The sequence below is a fragment of the Gopherus flavomarginatus genome, chromosome 4 (genome assembly GCF_025201925.1).
Source record: "Gopherus flavomarginatus isolate rGopFla2 chromosome 4, rGopFla2.mat.asm, whole genome shotgun sequence".
NCBI lineage: Eukaryota > Metazoa > Chordata > Testudines > Testudinidae > Gopherus > Gopherus flavomarginatus.
The window spans coordinates 86,565,196-86,585,980 of record NC_066620.1 but is presented as its reverse complement, the minus strand read 5'-3'; the positions used below and the strand labels follow the sequence as shown (position 1 = coordinate 86,585,980).

Sequence of the window (20,785 nt, the reverse complement as noted above, 5' to 3'; positions counted from 1 at the left end):
TGTAAAGCACTATGGATCTGCCTCTCATGAGGCGCCTGCCTCCCTTATATCCCGCCGGCCGCCTGCATGGCTAATGAGATGCAAATGAGCAGCCCCCCAATCTGGCTAGAGCTGTCACAAAGGAGCCACTTTTCCAAACCCTCCTCTCAATGGATCGCCAAATGGTCAGTGAGCTGTAAAATGTGCAATCCTCCTCCTTTTCCTTTACCCCTTTCCCCTCCTGCTCTCACCAAACGCGCTCATTTACATTCCTGCAAATTTGGTAACCGCAAGAATCCCCCTTCTGCTCTGGGGAGATGGTAACACCCTCTCGCAACATGCACAGAAAGAGAGAGAGCAACACACCCCTGCCAGAAAACGAGCTCCAAGCACTGAGATCTATAATTACCTCTTGAAATGTGTAAAGCACCACTGTGCCCCCAAAAAGTAAGTTGTTGGTGATAATGTACATTTCCAGAGATATCCTTTTGCTTAAAGAGGGAGGGCGGGGGTCAGTTTGACACACAGGAGAAATCTGATCCCTTTAAATTCACACCATCTTCCCCATGGTATAATCTGGATCATTAAAAAAAAATCAACAATATATTTGTGGAACCAGAGAAGGGCTTTGGTGTTCTCCTTCCGGATTCTTAAAATCAGGCTACATTCGGGGAGTATGCTAAAGGTGCTAAAATAATCCTACCGGGGCAGGGGGAGAGAATCTGATGTTTCAAAGTTTGCAAGCTGGAAGGGGCAGGATGCTTACGGACTGATCATTATTCTGGATACACTACAGATATTTTCGTAGCGAAGAAAAACTGGGAAGAGCCATGTGTTAAGTTTCAGGGGGTGGGCAAACATTTGGGCTTTTAAATATATAATATAAATATATAAATATATCCTCGCTGAGAATGGTTTGCGAAGGGCTGAAGGAAGCAGATAGCAAAGCCCATTTGAGTCCTATATCCCTATATTATTATTATCAGACTCCTCATCAGCCTCTCTCCCTTTTTCCCCTCCTTCAGCTTAGTAAAAAGTGAGTTTGGTGTGTGTCGTTCGCGTGGCTGTCATTAAGGCAGTTTGTTATTGTGTGAGGGCTGAATCAGTTGGCTCTTTGTGCTCTCAGCTGTATGGTAATGTAGACAGCACCTGCTCCCTGCACAATGCAAGGGAGAGAAAGAGCTCCCCTCGGCGCACGCTACTGCCTCTACAACAAAGTCCGCACATTTTTTTTTAAAGAAATCCCGTCCAGCACACCCCCCTATTAAAAAAAAACAACAACAACTTTACACCAATAGCCAACTTCTTACTTTTTTACACGTCCATCGGACACTAGAACTTTTATTTCGATTTTAAAAACAAGGCCAGGAGTTTACTGATGGGGGAGGGCCTCTGCGAAATTTCTTAATTATGGCTGAAAGTGTATAAAAAGTTTGCAGGCGACTTTGGGATATAACTTGGAGATGGGTTTTCACTTTGTTTTGAGCCCTTTTCAAGCACCTGGATAGACGCAGGCGGATTCATTAGGATGCAAGGTGTAACTGTCTGTGTAAATGTCATTTTAATTGTAACACAGCATTTCAGCATAGATTAAGCTTGTGTGCGAAGGAGAGGATTTGGCTACAATAACCTCACTGTAGGTATGCCGTGCTAAAAGCCTTATTATGGCTACTTTATTGGGTTGAAACGTGCATTTGCATGGCAAAATGTGACTTTCATTGAAGCAGATGTCTTGATCACAAATTATCTTACAATGCCCTGGAAAAAATTCTCAAACACTTCTTAAAGTAAAATCACTGGTTAATACCAATTAAAAAAAAATCACTAATGAATGCATTCAGCCTAGCACATCCTGGCTATTATACGACTGTAACTGTATACTTCCCAGTGCAGCGTAGCCTTTTTTCCCTCTGCTGGCACCAAAACTTTCCAAGTATCTATGTCTTTTAAACAAGTATCAAAATATTCGCAACCTTTCACCTCTTAAATCTCCTTTGCATCAGACGAAGTGGGTATTCACCCAGGAAAGCTTATGCTCCAAAACGTCTGTTAGTCTATAAGGTGCCACTGGATTCGTTGCTGCTTTTACAGATCCAGACTAACACGGCTACCCCTCTGATACTTGACACTCTTTTTAAATATAACTTTGGTCAAAAGTATAATTTATACCCAAATTCCCTCCCCCCCGTAAAATTTTATGTGCACAGGAATGTTTGCCTTTAAACTACAGGTACTTCTGGGATAACCAGTTTTAAAGGTAGGATCTCATCCTGCAGTCTCCTATTAACACCAGTGGGAATTTTGCCTGAGTAAAGACAGACGGATCGGAGCCATTAAGCATGTTCGTGCCTGAAGAGCAAAAATCCACCTACACTTTCACCTCCTTTAAGTAAGGAAAATGTGGATATATTAACAGAAGACATTGAAGAGCAGCGCTACATTTAACTTGTAAATTACTCTTGCCACCTAGCGTCAACATTTTTTTTAATGGCTTGCCACTGCTTCTGAAACTTTGCTGCAGCCTCTTTTCCCTAGGAAAGCAAATCCGGTTCATATAGGTTTTCTGGGCACGTGGGAGAAGAAAATATGTTTAAAGTTGAGGTCGTCTGTAGACTGAGGTTAGAAGTGATATATCACGACAAATCTTTTAATCTGGGAGAGATAGAAAGTTCTTTCATTTGCATAGCTGTTTAAAAAACTGTAAATAAAAAGTTACACGCGCAAGGGCTTAAACCTACAAAAAAAAACTTGCCCCAAATCTTTAACATCACCCTTCAGTATCAAGTATTTGTTAAATTGACGTGGCACAGATTTCTCGATTACTGCTGCAAAGCGTAACTGAAAGGCGTCGTAAAATCCATCAGAATCCTGCCCAATGCACTTATTCTTTTCCAACTTAATTTATGCCACGCGATTCTGTGTTAGGGAAATCAAGCAGAAAGCTCCTTTTTTTCCCCCCTCTCCCTCTCTCTTTCAGATGCTGGGCTAACGGGGAGACTGTTTAACTTAAGTGTTTCTATAGGAGGCTGTTGTAGTTTAACTCCTGCCCACCAGTAGCTGGGACGAACAAAGGAGGGACTCGAGGTCTAACTATTCATCCTTTCTCTGCACTTTAATTTTCATTGATTTTAAAGACAAGGGGAGCCCTTAGGGATTCGAGCTGAAGGGGGATGACACGCCTTTAGACGCGATCAACCCCCTAGCCAGCCATCTGCTCCTAACCAAATGGCGTTTTTTCACTCCCAACTGCATGTCTCTATACTCTCACACTTACATACCCAAACCAGAGCCCCCCAAATGCAGAGGCAGCTTACGTTTAAGTATGTTAAACAGACTATCGGTGGCATGGCCACAGTAGCCAAAGTCCTGAGGTTGGAGGGAGGTAATAAATCCTCACCTTCCTCGTTAAGAAAATGCTGAAACCCACTTTTAAATACTTTTTGATAACTCAGCAAATATACAGTACAAAGTCGGGCTCATTAAGGAGCGGAAGACATCCCAGACATTGGCAATGGGGATGGAAGGGAAAATTTCACTGCGAATGGGATTTTGGTAGTTCATGAGAATCTCCTGTAGGCATCTTGCTTTTTCGAATGACGTATTAGAAAACGAGTTCAATAAGGTAGAGAACGGAATACATTTACGCGGTTTAAACATGTAGGACTGAAAGGTTGAGCCTTATAGTTAAACAATTCTCTAGAGCTGAAATCTTGCATTGTCTCAGGCGGACTAAATACTGTATATTTTAATTTATAGCATCCTGTAATGACAGGCTCCTTCTTCCCTTGAAAGAATTACAGCCCAACTACAGAACAACAAAGCTGGAAACTTCCAATCAGTCAAATAATCTTTTATTTATAACCATGCCAGATTACAGATATAGTCATTGCATGGTGTCTATTAATTAGGCTTAATAGCAGGCATCAGTTTCTACAGGATACTGCTTATTCACCCGTTATTGGCTTGTATTTTTCTAGAAATGTATAACGCATAGCCATATGGTGCATGTCGACATATGCATGCATACGTGTATGTGTGTAGTTATGTGAAGCTGGTTGAGTATAATATTTTAATTGGGTATATATTATTTACCTAAGTGTGTCTAGATAATATGTATACTACATGTCAGCTAACATGCTAATACACAGAAATATTTAATATCCAAGTAGATTTATAATGCATCTGAAGGTCCAGAATGGTTAGATGCGGTGAAGCAGATGCAATAGAACATAAGATAGTCTTCATACTTTATGGCAACGGAGATAAGGGTAAGTGGGTGTGATTGAAAATAGTCCCACGTAAACCACTGGCCTCAACGCAGTTCGATGGTGCCTTTTCTGATATGGTAATCAGGACGTATGTGTATTATATCTATCCTTCTACACTTTTCTGAGCCGCCTCCACACAAGCGCTGGTGTGGGAAAAGATTGTTCTCCCCCTGAGTGTTACGCAATGTAAGCTTTTCCTGTAACCCAATCCTGTGTAAAAAAATGGGGGAGGGGGGAGGAGGAGAAGAAGAAGGGAATGTATTACAATAAAACAATTATGGGGGTAATATGATTGCTCTGTATTTTCTGTTGGATATTCGCATGTTTTTATGTGTGAGGGGGATTAAGAAGTTTAGCATGAAGGTTTGTAGAAAGTTGCAAAGGCATGTGCAGATTAGAATAAGAAAGGGCAGTCGCGTGGCTCAGCTGGCACACAGAGAGGCCAGATGATAGATAAGCAGCTCGGTGGCTTCTCCCCCTCCTCCCCCATTCCCTCTTTTCAAATCGCAAATCATCTGCTCTAGCCCTATCCTAGCCCCTCATTTTCATAACAAAGGTTGTGTGTTTACCTGTGATCCTAGAACCGACGGGGCATTCCTTTGTCTCCTGATCAGATTACTGCAACCAGCTGCTCTTCAGCCCTTTCCTGTGAAAATCCGAAAGTGGCCCCTATATATGTTTCACTGACAGAATATGGGGGGAAACATTTTTCCTTGGCTCTGTCTGTTTGGTTGTTGGCTTGTGTCCGACTCTATTTTGGTTGTGGGAAACTGTGATGAGGAAAGTTGGTGACTATTCTTTGTGCATGTGTATGTGTGCGTGCTGTTGCTGTTATTTCAAAATGGCAAGGATTATTGGTTGAATATTCTTGCAAGGGTTGAGGTCAGTCGCGTGCCGATGTCTGCCAGGGGAACATCTGCCGGTTCCTTAGGGCAAATTTAGCAAATGTGGTGTGCTCAGGATTACACATACCTCCGGGCCATAGAAGGAACAAAACCAAGCATACACAAAAAGGCACGACAATAGACTGGCCCATCTCCCCCACCAACAGATTGCCATCGATCCCCCAAAAAGAGGAGCCAGTGTGACCAGCTCCGAACATCTCTCTCTCTCTCACTCGAGAGAGAGAGAGAGAGAGAGAGAGCTCATAGCTGCACATTCAATATCTTCTAAGGCTAAACTCCAGAATCTCATAATTGTTCTTGGATGTCAGATTGCCTTTCTAAATTAAAAATAAAATATAAAATGTACCCAAAGGCGTCTGTGTATGTTATATTTGCATCCCAACGTAATTATATAAAACACACATGATCTTATAGAATACATCTCTTACATTTTCCTTTGAGTCCATGTATTTTATGCAATTTTAGTAACGATTTTAGTTGTTAAGGATAACTCAATATAGATGAGAGAGACTTTTGCTGGGAAGGACAAATATGGACACAGATTCTTTCTGGAAATTAGATTAGCTTTTTGTTTTATTTTGTTTTTGCTTAGTGCCTTTTCTTTTGATTTCTCTTTTAAACGACTAGGTCAATGGTTAGACATTATGTAAGAGGATTCTACAAACAAGTTTGATAACTTCCGTCATTATATGTGACCTATAATACTTATCAATAATGGCCCAAGTTTTACAGTCCTTACTCGGAAAATCATAGGGAGTTTTGGCGAAGTAAAAGACTCTAAAATAGTTCTCCACTTCTTCTTTCTTGAGAATACAAGAAAGAGGAAAGGGTTAAACGTTTCTTCTCCCCCTCCCTACTTCTTTTTCATTGACTCTAAAAACCTCATCTATTTTACTCTCTAAAGTTTACTTTAAATTAAAAAAATATGAAAGTGGTTTCATCTTGTTGGAAGAACTGCGGATAGGCTCATTTTATTCTGTTTATACCAATGGCGGGCTGTATGCACCAAAATCTCCAGCTATAGATCAAGTAGCGTACAAGAAACACTTGGTAATTACAAATGTCATCTCTTTAGCGCTATTTTTGGGTGGACTCGAACCATTAAAATAATTGAATTTATATTTTTCCTTTCCATTTTAGTTCCGCATTTGACTTCATGAGCATGATCATTATTTAACAAATTCTGATAGAAATAGTCTCTGTGCTGGAACAAATCTTGCTCTCCTTACTCATGCAACACTCCCATTCACTTGAAAGGGAGTTCTGCGTAAATAAAAGGAGCAAAGTTAGGATTCCTATCAATAACTTATTTGCCATAGATTTCAGTGTGAAGTCACGGAATGTGTTAAATCCTAAAGTGGTAATGATTATAGACCAGTTCTTGTTTGTTTGTTTTTTGCTTGAGAAAAGAGTACAAAATCCAGCCCATACTTACTTCAATCTAATCTGTCTACTTGACACATGAAGAAATCCAGACATTGTGGTTCCTGGTTAGTTTCAATATGTGCTAGAAAAATATGATTTATTCACTGTTATGAATTTTCAGAGAGTGGATCTAAATATTCCCATCACTGTAGCCCAAATTTTAGTACCAATGTCATCTGTGTTCACTCACTACTGTAGAGAAAGTGACCTCTTCCATGTTCCAAGTTTAATTATTCACCGTCATAAACCCTAACATTTTAAACTCCAAATATTAGCTTCATACATTATTTATTTACTATACTATACTATACTATACTATACTATACTATACTATACTATACTATACTATACTATACTATACTGAGGTTGAGAATAGTCTTTTCCTGTTATACGTATGGCCTAGTAATACAGCCAGGTTTACGCTGCAGTTTCAAATCATGGAAGTAATCATGCTTTGGGGTTGTTAATGCTTTGGGGGTTTTTTGGTTGGTTTGTTTTCTTTGCACTTGGCCTTTCAAAACGTCCTCCAGTTTCCATAAGGTTATTTTTATTTTCTTTGTGGATCTCTCTACCTGTCTGTCTGTCTCTCTCTCCGTCTTTCTCACACACACACAGCAACTACTTTGCAGAAGGTGATTGTGAAAAGAGGATGGGTTTGGACGGGGCGGATCGGAGCTTTTGGAAATGCTCTCCCCTTTTCTGTGAGCATCTGCCTGGAGAAGAACAGATGTGGGCACCTGCGGTGACAGGCTGCATATGTTCCATCCTATTCACAGGCATTCAGACGTGGCCACAATGGTAAGCCTTTGTGTATGCAGAGTCACTAAATATATTAATCTGTACTCCCTCGAGCACTGCTTTGTTTAATTTTCACTGGCAATAACATCTGATCTAATCCTGAAATCGGTTCCCCAAAGTCCCTTCTCCCCTGAAAATATGTGAAGTTATTTAAGCTTCCACCTGTTGCCTACTGGTTGGAGTAGGTTATATAAGCATCTTGTGGATTGAGAAAGGAGAGCTTCAGTGTTAGTATGCTGTTTGCACACACAAAGAGGGCCCTGGCATTTTTATAACGATGATATTATGTGTGGTCCACTGCTAGGAGAATAACCCGATAGAAACAAATGATATATGGAATGTATATGTAAAATGTATGCAAGCACAAAACAATAATTATTAAATAAAACAACCAACACCTCCACTATTTCTACTCAGTGCCTTTAAAAATGGCACATAAAGTTCCCATGTATCGCTTTGTTTATTAAACTCTAGTGGTTATTATAAACATCGGTCAATAGGCCACGCAGCCAAAAGGTAACATAAATCTCAGATGTAAGACTTAGATTTTTTGAACAATTTTGTTGCATGACTCTTTTATCTTATCATCTCTTATTCTATTTTGATTTGTTTTCGTCCACAATGAGTCCTTTAGTCCCATTGTAGCCAGCACAATACGCATGGCTATCAGGCTGTGAATGAAGACAGAAGCAGTTTAAACAAACCAGGCTCTTTCTTTGCTCTCTGCCCATTGTAATATGAATGGGCCTTCTGCATTCTGCTGCTAGGAAACGCTTTTTTTAAAGTCCAAGTCCAATAAATGGACATAGAGAAAGAGACCCCAATAAAAAACCTGAAGTATTAGAAAGGGGCGAAGGCATATTTAAACAAGTCCTTTTCACATTAGCAAATTCTGAAATCCTAAAATGTCCAAGAAAACAAATACATCTTTTATAACATTACCCCTTTCCTCTGCCCCACACGTGTGAGAGGTAGAGCAAGCAAACAGGATCACTAGTAAGAACTGTTTTGAAACACAGTGCTGCCTTTCAAAAGAAAGAGAGGCGTGCGCACTGGGGTTTTATAATTTGGGGATAACAGTAAGACATATTTAGGGGGTACAGTTGGGGATAACAGCGGGACAACAGACAAATAATAAAATACATCTTTATGCTAGGGTTACTACGAGAAGGTACCGATCTGGGGTGATAGACCTACTGCAGGCAGTGGAATGCAGTATATATACCACTGGGGAGGATATAGCGAGATGTAATAGATTAGAGCTAAGAGGTATACTGTATCGGAGTACCATGTGTGTATGAAATAACACAGACACCGCGATGTACCGTAAGCGCCCCAGGGCAGTGTGCTCTGAAATGTCTGAACAGCACCAGGTGCTATGATGCTATATAGGCATAAATAGTAGTGTCACATGACAGCAATAGTTGCAATTTACACTGGGGGAGGAGGTGCCTTGTGTCTGGGTGTTTCTCCGCATGCGTGTGAGAGCTCCCGCCCGCCCGCGCCGCGTCCGCGGGGCTCCGGCTATCTGCAGCTCTGGGAGGCGGGGGCCGAGCGTCCGACTGGTGGGAGAGTCACGTGCTCCTCCGCGGCACTTTCCTCTGTCAATCAGCGGCAAGGCACCTGCAAGCTGCGCGGCGGGGAGTGCGCGTGCGCAATCCCGCCTTTTGGACGGAAGCGGAAGCGCGGGTGGTGGGGTCGCTGGTGTGTTGCTAGGTAGGGCTTTGGGCGCAGGTGTCCCTTCTCCTCCCCCCTGCCAACCCGCCCTGTCCCAGCGGGCCTCTCCACAGCCGGCGGAAGAGTCCGTTCTGCAGCCATAGGGGCAGGGGCCCACCCCCAGAGCGGGCAGAGCCGTCCCTGACGGGGTCTCCCACCGCCCCCGGGGCCAGCCAGAGCCAGGACACTCCCCCCCCCCCCACACACACACACACGGCCTGTGCCCTCGCCGCGGGGAGGGCAGACAGCGCTTCCACATCGCCCCCGGCTGCCCGCAGCGCTCCCCGCCCGCAGGGAGCAGCCCGGGGGGGACAGAGCAGCGCTCGCCACCTGGTGTGTGTTTCCTGGCAGTTGTGACCCGGGACCAGCCCCAGGAACAGGCCTGTACCGGGCCGTGCGGGCTTGGCGACAGGTGTGTTTAGATACAGTGGTGTGGGTCCGTGTGTGGATACTCTCATTTCAGGGGTTCATCGTGGTTTGGCTTCAGCTGGAGCAAGACTGTCTAGGTGCAGACTCACGCCTTAGTGAAACCAGTGCCAGTGTAAGCACTGCTGATACCACAGAGTTCAGGGAACAGCAAGAAACAGTTCGACCCAGAGTCTCTGTTTTGCTGCACCTGACTCTTCATTAACTAAGTGCAAACTGAGTGTAAGTGATAAGTGATTACCGTTCTGCTGTGGTCATGGTTTACACCTATTTTTTGCTAATGTAAATGACCACACAATATGTAGGACAGTGTGGACTGGCTGCCTATTCCCTCAGGCCTGATCTGCACATAAAATGTAGATGACATAAGTGTGTCATTCCAGGGTTTGAAGGACACCCACATGGCCCTAGAAATAGTCCTTGGGAAAGCAACACTATACTTTATATACCTGTGCAGTTGTGATGGGTATAAATATTTCTATTTTTCAAAAGGTAGTATCCACAGTGTAGTTCTAGATTGCTTTAAACATTTAATTTCCCTTCACACTGAAGAAGGTGTTTGAAAACTGCATGTGAAGGGTGTTACAACTCTGAGGAGGAAGAAAGGCTCATAGGCACCTTTCAGAGTTGTAAATTCATGATGCTTTTCGTATTCAATTTCTTTTTTTTAAACACTCCTGAGGTAGTTTGTAAGTCAAAATGTGAGAAATGAGCAGTGTGAAAGACAGGAATACTTGTACTTGCTTAATTAAAACCTGCAGTGAATTTCCTCACTGTTTGTGTGAGAAAGGAGGGGACAATTTTGAATAAAGTCAAAGAAAAAAGAAAAACGAGCTTGTCTTGCTGCATAAAAAATTCAGTATTGTCACCAACAGGTTTCCGTAGAAAATCCTTTGAAATAAAAAGCCTTTGTATTAGTAGCAAAAGACAGCTCTCATTAAAGCTATGTAAATCATTTACTATGAGCAGGGGTTTCTATAAACAAAAATGGAGGTGGTTGTAGGTTTTAATTTTAACCCTTCTCCCATACTTATTTTCACAATATATAACTTAGGTTCCTTTGCATGTTTTTAAACACAGAAAATGATGGGGGAATCCATATTTCTATTATTGTTTGGTAGTTTTTAATACAGAAAAATCTGGTTTCATCCCTTTCTTGTTTTAAGATTGTATCAGTATGTATATTTTTTCTATTTAGATTAATTGATTGAAAATGAACACGCATTATAGTGACCACTTTAAAGTGTTAATCCTTTTAACAGTCAAATTATCATAAACTTACTACGTATAAATAGGGACATAATTATTTAAATGTGTTCTGAAATTTAGCTTTTAAGTCTTGAAAATACATGATAGTAAAATGCATAAGATTTTAAAATCAAAATACAACTGAAGCGACTAAAACAGCATGCAGAAATATGGGTCTCAGTCTTGCAGTTGGATTCATGAGGATGAACCATTGACTATACTGAAGCTTCAAGTAGGCATGGAGGTTTGCCTCTGTGGATCCAATTGCTTTATCAAGGCTGTGGGCTGCTTTTCATAGTTGTTGAGCCCTCGTTTCCATTGACTTCAGTTAGAGCTGTGGGTGCTGAGGGCCTCTGAAAGTCAAGCTACTAGTCCCTATGTTGTAAACCCCCTTGGCAAAGGAAAAGTTACACACTTTTTACCCTCAGTATCTGTTTGAGTCCCTGTAAACAAACACGCTGAATTTTTAAACTAGACCTTGTGTTTTTGTATTAAAAATAAATCTGTTTATTTGAGCTTTGATCATCTTGATTTTTCAAAGTAATACTTTTAGCATAGTTGTTATGTTTTGTGCTGATCTAGTGAGAACTAAAGATGGAAGACAAAGTGCATCACAAAGATGGATAGGTTTTATCCCCCAGTTTAGAGATGGAAAAACAGGTTTAGAGAGTTAAGGCCCAAGATAACACAAGGAATCATTAGCAAAACTAGAAGCAGAACAACATTCGTTGAACTCCCAGTTCTCTTGTCTAACCATTGAATGTTGCTTCTCTCTTAATATTGTGGTTTAGAACATTTTTGTTTTTTGTTTCCTTTTTCAGATTCCTCAGAGAATTCGTCTTAAAAAGAGCAACTATGGGCATTAAAGGTTTGCAGTGGTTTGTGACAAACGCTTGCCCTGATGCATGTACAATGGTAAATCTGAAGGAAATGGCAGAAAAACATCACATCAGTCATCCTGACTCCTCTCCTGTAATTGTGGTAGATGCCATGGGTTGTATTCGACACTGGTACACACCAGAATCCTGGGTCTGTGGTGGCCAGTGGCAAGAGTACCTTGCTAATTTGCAGGATTTTATTAAAGCTTTTATGGCAGTTGATATCAAGCTGGTGTTCTGCTTTGATGGTGTGGTAGAGCAGAAAAAGAGAGATGAATGGGTCAAACGAAGATTGAAGAACAACAAAGAAATAGCCAGAATCTTTCAGTTCCTCAAATCCTATAGACAGCAACCAGGGAGAGGGATGTTCTTTATTCCTTCAGGGTTGGCAACTTTTACACGCTTTGCCTTAAAGTCTCTTGGTCAAGAAACAATATGTTCATTGCAAGAGGCAGACTATGAGGTGGCCACTTATGGGCTGCAAAATAATTGCATGGGAATTCTTGGACAAGATACCGACTACCTCATCTATAACACCTCTCCCTATTTTTCTATTAATAAGCTCTGCTTGGACAGGATGGTCACTGTTATGTACTCTAGAGAAAACCTCTGTCATGCACTGGGCCTCAACATAACAGACCTCCCTATTTTTGCTTGCCTGCTTGGGAATGATATAGTTCCAGAAGACATTTTGGAGGGTTTCTGGCAGAAATGTGTAGCTTCATGTCCTTCAAAGAGCCAGAGCTATGACAAAAGGGCTAAAATAATTCGAGCTGTAGCAAGCTACATATCAAGAATTCCATGTTCATATGGTAGCCTGAAAGACTTGGAAGAAATGCTACCTTTGGCATCAGACAAGAAATTACTTTACAGGGGAGTGGAGTCCTATCTCTTGCCTGGCCAACAGTCTCCATGGCTTCCCCCCAGTGTATCAAATTCTCAAATTCTCAAGCAAGAAACAGCCATATGTCTAGATCAGGAGATCTTTCAGGTATCTCATCTCTTAAAGCTTTGCCATCACCCTTTTGCTGTAAATGTTTACTGACGTGATAATGAGTGAACTCAAATATATCTTTTTTCGGAGCAAAATATTCTTTTCCTTACTGAATGCTAAGGCTGATCCTGAAATGGTCGGGAGTTTTACAGGCAATGGTACTTCAAAATCAAGCTAGGAATAGTCGTTTTCCTTGAATGTACAGTGTCTTTTTTTTGGTAACCAAAAACAGAGATTTGTTAATTCTCTAATATATTTTGTGGGACTTTTTGTTTACATGACAGTGTTAAATCTATGAAAATTTATTAAGAGAAAACTTTGAGACTTTAGAAAAATGCCCTTTTAGAAATTTTGTAGGATATAATTTAAGAGCCAAATTTTGTTAGGTGCACATAGGCTTTGAACATAGGATCTCTCTGTCTACTTCTCTTGGTTATCTTAAAAAAAAATCTGAGTATAATTTGAAAGTATATTTTATATTTATATTATGATTTCCATCCCAAAAGATTCCAAAGCACTTAACAAACTGAAATAAAAACTACACAGTATTCACTTAGTCCACTTTTAAAATGCAGCCATCACTCAGATAAAATATAGCAACTGTTTAAAGATACACATCCAGATATAATTGATTGTAATGACTCCTGTTAGAGTGTTAAGGCCAAAATGAAGAATATTGTTTCTGATTGAAAGTGCAAAGGAAGTTTAGGTAGTTAAAATGTAATTATCTAGAGCGATGTCTACATTACAGCCTATGTCAACAATGCGTATATTGCTCAGGGATATGAATATTCCACCCCTCTGAGTGACATAAGTTACACCCACATAAGCATTCATGTGCACAGTGCCATGTTGGTGGGAAAAGCTCTCCCCCCGCTTGCTGAGGTGATTTTTTTTATGCCAATGAGAGAGCTCTCTCCGGTCAGCATAGAGCATCTTCACCAGATGCGCTGCAGCGGTGGAGCTGCATCGGTACAGCTGTGCTGCTGTAGTGCTGTACATATAGACATACCCGAAGTTGGAATATGGCCAGAACACCAGAGTTTAACATCCCTTCTCTTACGGAACATATAATGAATCGTAGAAGTGTAGGGCTGGAAGGGGCCTTGAGATGTCATCATGGTCATTACCTCAGTTTGATCTTTAATCTGAAAGGATGCAGTTTCCTAAGATGATGAGGTGGTGTAATAAAATCAGTTAATAAATGATAACATCTGGCCGCTCCACTCAGGAGCGGCACCAGTGCATCAAGCGCATGCCGGGGGCGGTAAGGTGCGGGGGGGGTGTGGCTTGCCGGTCGCTGCGAGGGCGGCAGTCAGGCGGCTTTCGGTAGCATGCCTGCAGGAAGTCCACCGGTCCCATGGCTTCGGTGGCAATTTGACGGTGGGCACAGCGAAGGCGCGGGACCGGCGAACTTCCCGCAGGCGTGCCACCGAATCCGCGTTACCAGCGGACCTCCTGCAGGTAAGCTGCTGAAGGTTGCCTGACTACCGTGATTGGGGCAACAAAATACATAGAGCCGCTCCTGGCTCCACTTAAGATTGTGGCTCTGTTGTACTTGTTTCTTTATAAACCCTAAGTAAAGAAGTCCCTGCCCCAAAGAACTTAGTCTAATTTGTAGATAAATGGTTTATTTTTCCATGCTTAAACACTGACAAAGCAAATACAAGTGTTCACATTTTGGAAGGAACACAACTCTGCTATCTTAAATGCAAACAAGTCCACATGTATAGCTCAATTCCAGCCTTGTGTACATTGACTCTCAATGCTGCTTGTCTTGAAAAGTTTGCACCTCTTGTGTCTGCCTATTTATATACAGTAGAAACATTTTTCAAGATGCTGTGTCAATTACATTTGTATCCATGCTTAGTATGGAGCCCAGCTTGTATTTTTACTTTTCACTGTATTGTAAATCATGGATTTCTGGTACATTGTGGCAACCAAGCTTGCAATTCACAAAATTTGTGAACTCATGTCTATGCAAGCTGTATGCCTAAAATAAAATGAAATGAAGTGTATTAGTGTGTCAGATTTTGTATCAAGTCCTAATCCAATTTTCTAGCATCTAATATGTGCTACTGGAATAAAATGTATTACTTCATTGAGATAGAAATTGGTAAAATAGCTATAAACACCTCTTCTGGAGTAGCCATCTTCACTATGCTAATGGGTGCTGCAGATAACTGCTGGAGCAGTGAGTGCTATAAAAAACCTGATGCACGTCCTTCATTTATTGACTTAATATAGAGTTGATTTAGTAAACTGAGACCCTGTTTACTTTGTTTGGACAGTAAAGATTTTGATGTCTTTTATGCTTATGAAAAAATTTTCCTCCCCCGCTCCCTGCTGTTTTGCAGTGTGCTGTGCACTGATTGATTACCAGTGTGTTCCTTTTAGATAGCTGCATCTCAGTGGTGGTATGTGGATCCTTTGGGATGAGAGATGCTATATAAATGTGAAATATTGCTATTGATAGGTTTCACTGAGCCTTTTATGGCCTTGTAATTTACATAGCTATTTTCTGAATGTACAAATCAGGGGAAAATCATGAAAGCCTGAAATGATTTTTGTAAAACAAGCTATGCTGGTTCCCTAGTCTAGCATCAGCAAAGCTTGCTTCTAAATGTGGGCCCCTGAGCTCCTAGGTAGAGACTGGAAGTGTTGCAGAAATAATGAGCTTGTCCTCTTGTTGTCCGTTGCTTTCCAGAGACAGTCTTTAGGCCTTGGCTTCTCTGCTAAAAAAGGTGAAGTCAGTACTATATCCCTGTCTGGAGTTGACCTCACCCAGTTTACTCCACAGTAAAAACTAAAGTACTTTGTCTTCGCTGTGTTTTCACCTTGGGATAGCTCACACGTTAATTACCCCAAATTTAAAAAGTACACCTTTTTTAGCAGTGAAGACAAGGCCTCAGCTGACTGAAAGAGTAGCACTGACTTTCTCTGATGAGAATTACTGGTAGCAAAGACATTGCCACTAATTGCCATTGAGAATGGAGAGTAGGGGAATAATAGAAAGAGAATGACGAGAATCCTGGGGACTCCTCCTCTTCACAAAAAAATTACACACCAATGAGATTATATTATTTCCCTTGTCCTTAAGGCAAAATGTAGGACTCTGATATTTTGAAATATCAGTTGTTTTCTTCCTGGGCATAATTTCACCAAGATCAGAAGAAATGTTTATTTTAAAAATAAGTTAATTTTGGCATTTTTTGTTTTCTTAATTTTAAAGTAGAAAATAAATGACTTCTTCACCTTTTGAACAGCTAGCTAAAGAGCAACACGTCAGAGCTGAAAATTATATGGTGTACAATGTCCTCAGTAAAGGAGAGGTTGAATGCAGCAATACATTGGAAGATGAACTTGATACAGAACTTCCTGGACAGGCACTTATCTACCGTCCAGTTCGACAACATATTTATTCTGTTCTGCTGCAGTCCGGAAAAGGTAAGGGTTATCCCTGTATTCACTGTGCGGTGTCAGAGACACGTAGTCCTAGGGAATGCAGATTGGACCACATACTTTAATTACTTAAGAGACATGGTGAGTGAGGTAATATCTTTTATTGGATCAACTTCCATTGGTAAGAGGGACAAGCTTTCGGCCACAGAGAGCTCTTCTTCAGGTCTGGGAAAGGTGCTCCCAGCCTCACAGCAAAATGCAAGGCGGAACAGAATGTTTAGAATAAGTAGTTAGCATATATTGTAAGGGACTATTCAAGGTAGAGTGGCCTGTTAACACCTCTGCAGTCATAGGACAAAAAGAGTGGTTTAGTGGGTTACAGATTGTTATAATACACTATAAATCTAGTGTCACTGTTCAGTCCATGCTTTTTAGTGTATAGCAGAGTGATGAATTTAAGCTTCCAAGCAGGTCTTTTGAAAATATTGTGCAGGTTTCCTTTGAGGATAGGTCAGATACAGCATGATTGCTTTGTGAGAAGTGTTTACCCACAGATAGGGTGTTTCTGTCTTTTATAATTTTCCTTTGTATGTTCATTTGAGAGCATAGTGATAATTGTTATTGGGGCATTTAGAGCTCTGGATGATGTCCACCACATGTTGTGATAGGCATATGTAGGATCCGTGGATCTTGAAAGGTGGGTGTTGATCATTGTAGTAGTTGAGATATGTCTGAAAGTTTTGCATCTTTGTTCTGGCAGGGTCTGGTCTTACTTTTATGTGTCCTGGTCTGTGGGGAGCTTGCTTCTGATGACAATCTTGGAGAGGTTGGGGGGTTGTCTAAAGGCCAAAAGTGTGGGGTTCAAGAAAGATTTCTTTCTGGATGGGGATCCCATCAAGTGTGGGTTGTAGTTGTTTGATGATACCCTATACGGGTTCCAATGTCAGGTGGTATGTGACAATTAGGGCTTGTGGTCAGAAAGGGGTTCATTTTTGTATTGAAGGAGGTTCTCTTGGGGTATTTGGTTGGCCCATTCCATGATGTTATCTACTTCTCTAGTGAAGTGTCCTTGTTTGGTGAAGGCAGTTTTGAGTGTGCCAAGGTGTGTATCCCGGACTTTCATCTTGGAGCATATTCTTTGGTGTGTGAGTGCCTGGCTGTAGATAACAGATTTCTGGGTGTGTTTGGGGAGATTACTGGATCTGTGAAGGTAGGTGTGGTGATCTGTGGGTTTCTTTTGTATGGTTGCCTGTAGGGTTCCATTGTTGAAGCTGATTGTGGTGTCTAGGAAGATGATGCGAGTGTGGGAGTGTTCCAGAGAGAGTTTAATGGGCAGGTGGTAGTTGTTGAAGTTGTGGTAGAAATCTATGAGGAACGTTAAGCCATCTATCTGGAGAACGAAAATATCATCCATGTACCTTGGGTTTTGTGATGCGTTAGTCCAGCAGTTCTTCTTCAGGATGGCCCATGAAGAGGTTTGTATATTGGGGAGCCAATTGATTAATGAAATTAAATTAACAAGCAGCAGGTTTAAAGCAAAAAATGTACTTCTTCACACAATGTACAGTCAACCTGTGGAACCTGTTGCCGGGGATGTCGTGAAGGCCAAAGCAATAATGGGTTTCAAAAAGAATAGATAAGTTCATGGGGGATAGGTCCACCAATTACTATTAATCAAGATGAACTGTGATGCAACCTCATTCTCTGAGTGTCCCTAAACTCAGATTGCCAGAAGCTGGGAGTGGGTGACAGAGAATCACTTAATGATTGCCTGCTCTGTTCATTCCTTCTGAAGTACCTGCCATAGGCTACTGTCGGAAGACAGGATACAGGGCTAGATGGACCACTGGTCTGACCTAGTATGGTCGTTCTTATATTCTTATGTTCTTATGAATACCTTTCCCACACCTGAAGAAGACCTCTGTGTGGCTTCAATGCTTGTCTCTCCCGCCAATAGAAGTTGGTCCAATAAAAGATGTTACCTCACTCACTTGGTCTTTCTAATGTCCTGGGACTAACACTGCTACAACTATACTTTGACGACATTTTAAACTATATTTTTGAAATCTAAATTCTTTAATTCCAAATTTCAGTGGCTCACATCTGCATCACATTTAGGATAAATGCTGTGGGCCATGCACATGTAATTAGTAAGGAATCAATCAGAAATCATGAAAATTAGAATGTTGTAATGTTTCTACATACTGTTGAATTTTATTACCTTTTAAGTTTTTTAAGTTAAAAAAATAACTCCAAGTTTTTTCATTTATTGTTAAAAGAATATATGTGAAAGTTATTAATGATCAGAAGACTGAGCAAAACCATTTAAGTTTAGAATGTTCTAATAGGTTAAGAAATATGGGAACATTCTTTTGCTTCCACGATCATCCTAAGTCTTAATACAAGGCTTCTTCAGAGGTTAAAGTAACTATCATTTACGTACTTTTAAAAAAATAGTTATAAAATTTAATAATTTTACTCTAATACTTTGTTTGCAAATAAAAGGAGGTTTTAGGCAATTCTTGTTATTGAGCGAACTATAAATAAAAATAAATGGAACCACTTTTGAGAATTGTATTTCTTTTATCCAGTTGTGAGTGAGAAAATGTTATTTCGTTCCCTGCTGATTTAGACCCAGTTCTGTAACTGGATCTGCCTATGTAGAATCCCATTGAACTCAGTGAGACTCTGCATGAGTGCAAGAGTCTACTTGTACAGATCCGAGTGGAAAATTCATGATCTTAAGTTTTCTGTTTCATAACTGTTCTATTTTTACGTGTCTTTTGCCTCAAGCTTCCAAAGGTTTTTATACAATGGATTGAAAATGAAAATACTGTTGTTGCACTTTTATTGTGTTTTGTAATATGTTTTCTCATACTATTTATTTTGTATGGTTAGCCATGAAAGTTCGACATCAGTTAAACTAATGTTTTTATTACAGACTGAGAAATCACATAATTGGGCACCTGACTTCCTTTGTCTACTGAAGATTGAAGTCTTACAGTAAAAGGAAAAAAAAATAGGAAAAAGTGACTCAGAGTTTAAAAGGCACATGGAGAGAACAACAATAGGTTTCAGCAAAAATAATGCGCAACAGCCATTTTTCATTTTTCAGCCCATCGTGTCTCAGTTTTTGAGGACAATTACAGCCTGGTTGGCTTTTGTTTACTCCTCTGAGCAGCAGGACTTCAGTGATGGTCTGCAGGAACACACACAGCTAAGGGCCTGTCTACACTGGCACTTTACAGTGCTGCAGCTTTCTCGCTCAGGGGTGTGAAATAACACCACCCCCCCCCCGAGTGCTGCAAGTTTCAGCGCTGTAAAGTGCCAGTGTAGACAGTGCACCAGTGCTAGGAGCCACGCCGCTCATGGAGGTGGGTTTTTAGAGCGCTGGGAGAGAACTGTACTGTGACTACACAAGCCACATTAAAGCGCTGCTGTGGCAGCGCTTTAACTTTGCCAGTGTAGACAAGCCCTAAAACTAGTGTCTTTAGTTAACAGTTGCAGCTGCAGAATGGCAGACTGTTATCATACAGATTTTTGTGTGTCAAGCCAAGACAAATTTGGGGCTAGTCTACACTAGAAGCACTACACTAGCACAGCTGTCCTGTGCTGCCGCAGTGTGTCTGGTGAAGACTGTCTATGCTGATGGGAGAGAGTTCTCCTACCTGTGTAATAAATCCATCTCCCACCGACATACCACTGTCCACACCAGTGCTAAGGTTGCTGATGTAACTTACGTTGCTTAGGGAGTGGCTTATTCACACCCTTTATTGACATAAGTTTTACCGATATAAGTGGTAGTGTGTACAACAATGTTTCTCCAATTGGGGTCACCACTTGTATAGAGAGAGCCCCTGGTGGGCCGGGCCAGTTTGTTTACCTGCCCTGTCCGCAGGTCTGGCCGATCACAGCTCCCACTGGCCTCGGTTCGCTGTTCCAGGCCAATGGGAGCTGCTGGAAGCGGCGAGAGTCGAGGGACTTACTGACCGCCGCTTTCAGCTGCCCCCATTGGCCTGCAGCGGTGAACCGCAGCCACTGGGAGCCGCGATAGGCTGGACCTGCAGACAGGGCAGGTAAACAAATCGGCCCGGCCCGCCAGGGTCTTTCCCTACACAAGCAGCACCCCAGTTTCAGAAACACTGGTGTACAAGCTGTTGGTGTGGCAATTCATAATTAAAATAAGAACATTAGATCAGCCAATACTGGGTCAGACCAAAGATCCATCTCGCCCAGTATCCTGTCTTCCAACAATGGCCAATGCCAGGTGCCCCAGAGGGAATGAACAGAACAAGTAATCACCAAGTGATCCATCCCGTCACCCATTTCCAGCTTCTGGCAAACAGAGGCTAGGGACACCATCCCTGTCAATCCAGGCTAATAGGTTCGTCAATGGCTATCTTCCATGAATATATCTAGTCCTTTTTTGAACGCTGTTATAGACAATATGACATTGTTTCTCCAGAAATTATTTTAGAGCTTTAAGGAAAGATTGTTGGTGTTCATCACTTACCAATTTCTCCCTCAAACAATGCTATCAGATGGCCTGTTCTGTTCTGTAAATGTGATTTTTCTTAAAATCTCTCAGTTTAAAAAGAGAAATGGGAAGGGAGCAAATGAAATCATTTAGCTAGTATTATATTGTTTTATTAAATATTGTACTTAATTTTTTTGAATCCTTAAAATCCATCAGGTTGACATTCCTGTCATAGAAATTGGCCTTTTCTTTTTGCAGTCATCTGACAT

General features: G+C 41.3%; 1 protein-coding gene across 6 annotated transcripts in view; it reads left to right on the top strand.

Moving 5' to 3' along the window:
• The first annotated feature begins 8,971 nt into the window (after window positions 1–8,971).
• FAM120B (family with sequence similarity 120B) overlaps window positions 8,972–20,785 on the top strand; it is a 169,193-nt gene continuing 157,379 nt past the window's right edge. For 3 of the 6 annotated variants that reach the window (XM_050949076.1, XM_050949075.1, XM_050949074.1), the window contains exons 1-3: window positions 9,561–9,739; window positions 11,587–12,634; window positions 15,904–16,084. In XM_050949076.1, the coding sequence (XP_050805033.1) occupies window positions 11,621–12,634; window positions 15,904–16,084 (1,195 nt within the window). In that variant the 5' untranslated portion in view covers window positions 9,561–9,739; window positions 11,587–11,620. Of the gene's footprint in view, window positions 9,092–9,199; window positions 9,504–9,559; window positions 9,740–11,586; window positions 12,635–15,903; window positions 16,085–20,785 lie in introns of those variants that run through there. The other 3 variants (XM_050949078.1, XM_050949077.1, XM_050949073.1) reach the window with 3 other exon arrangements.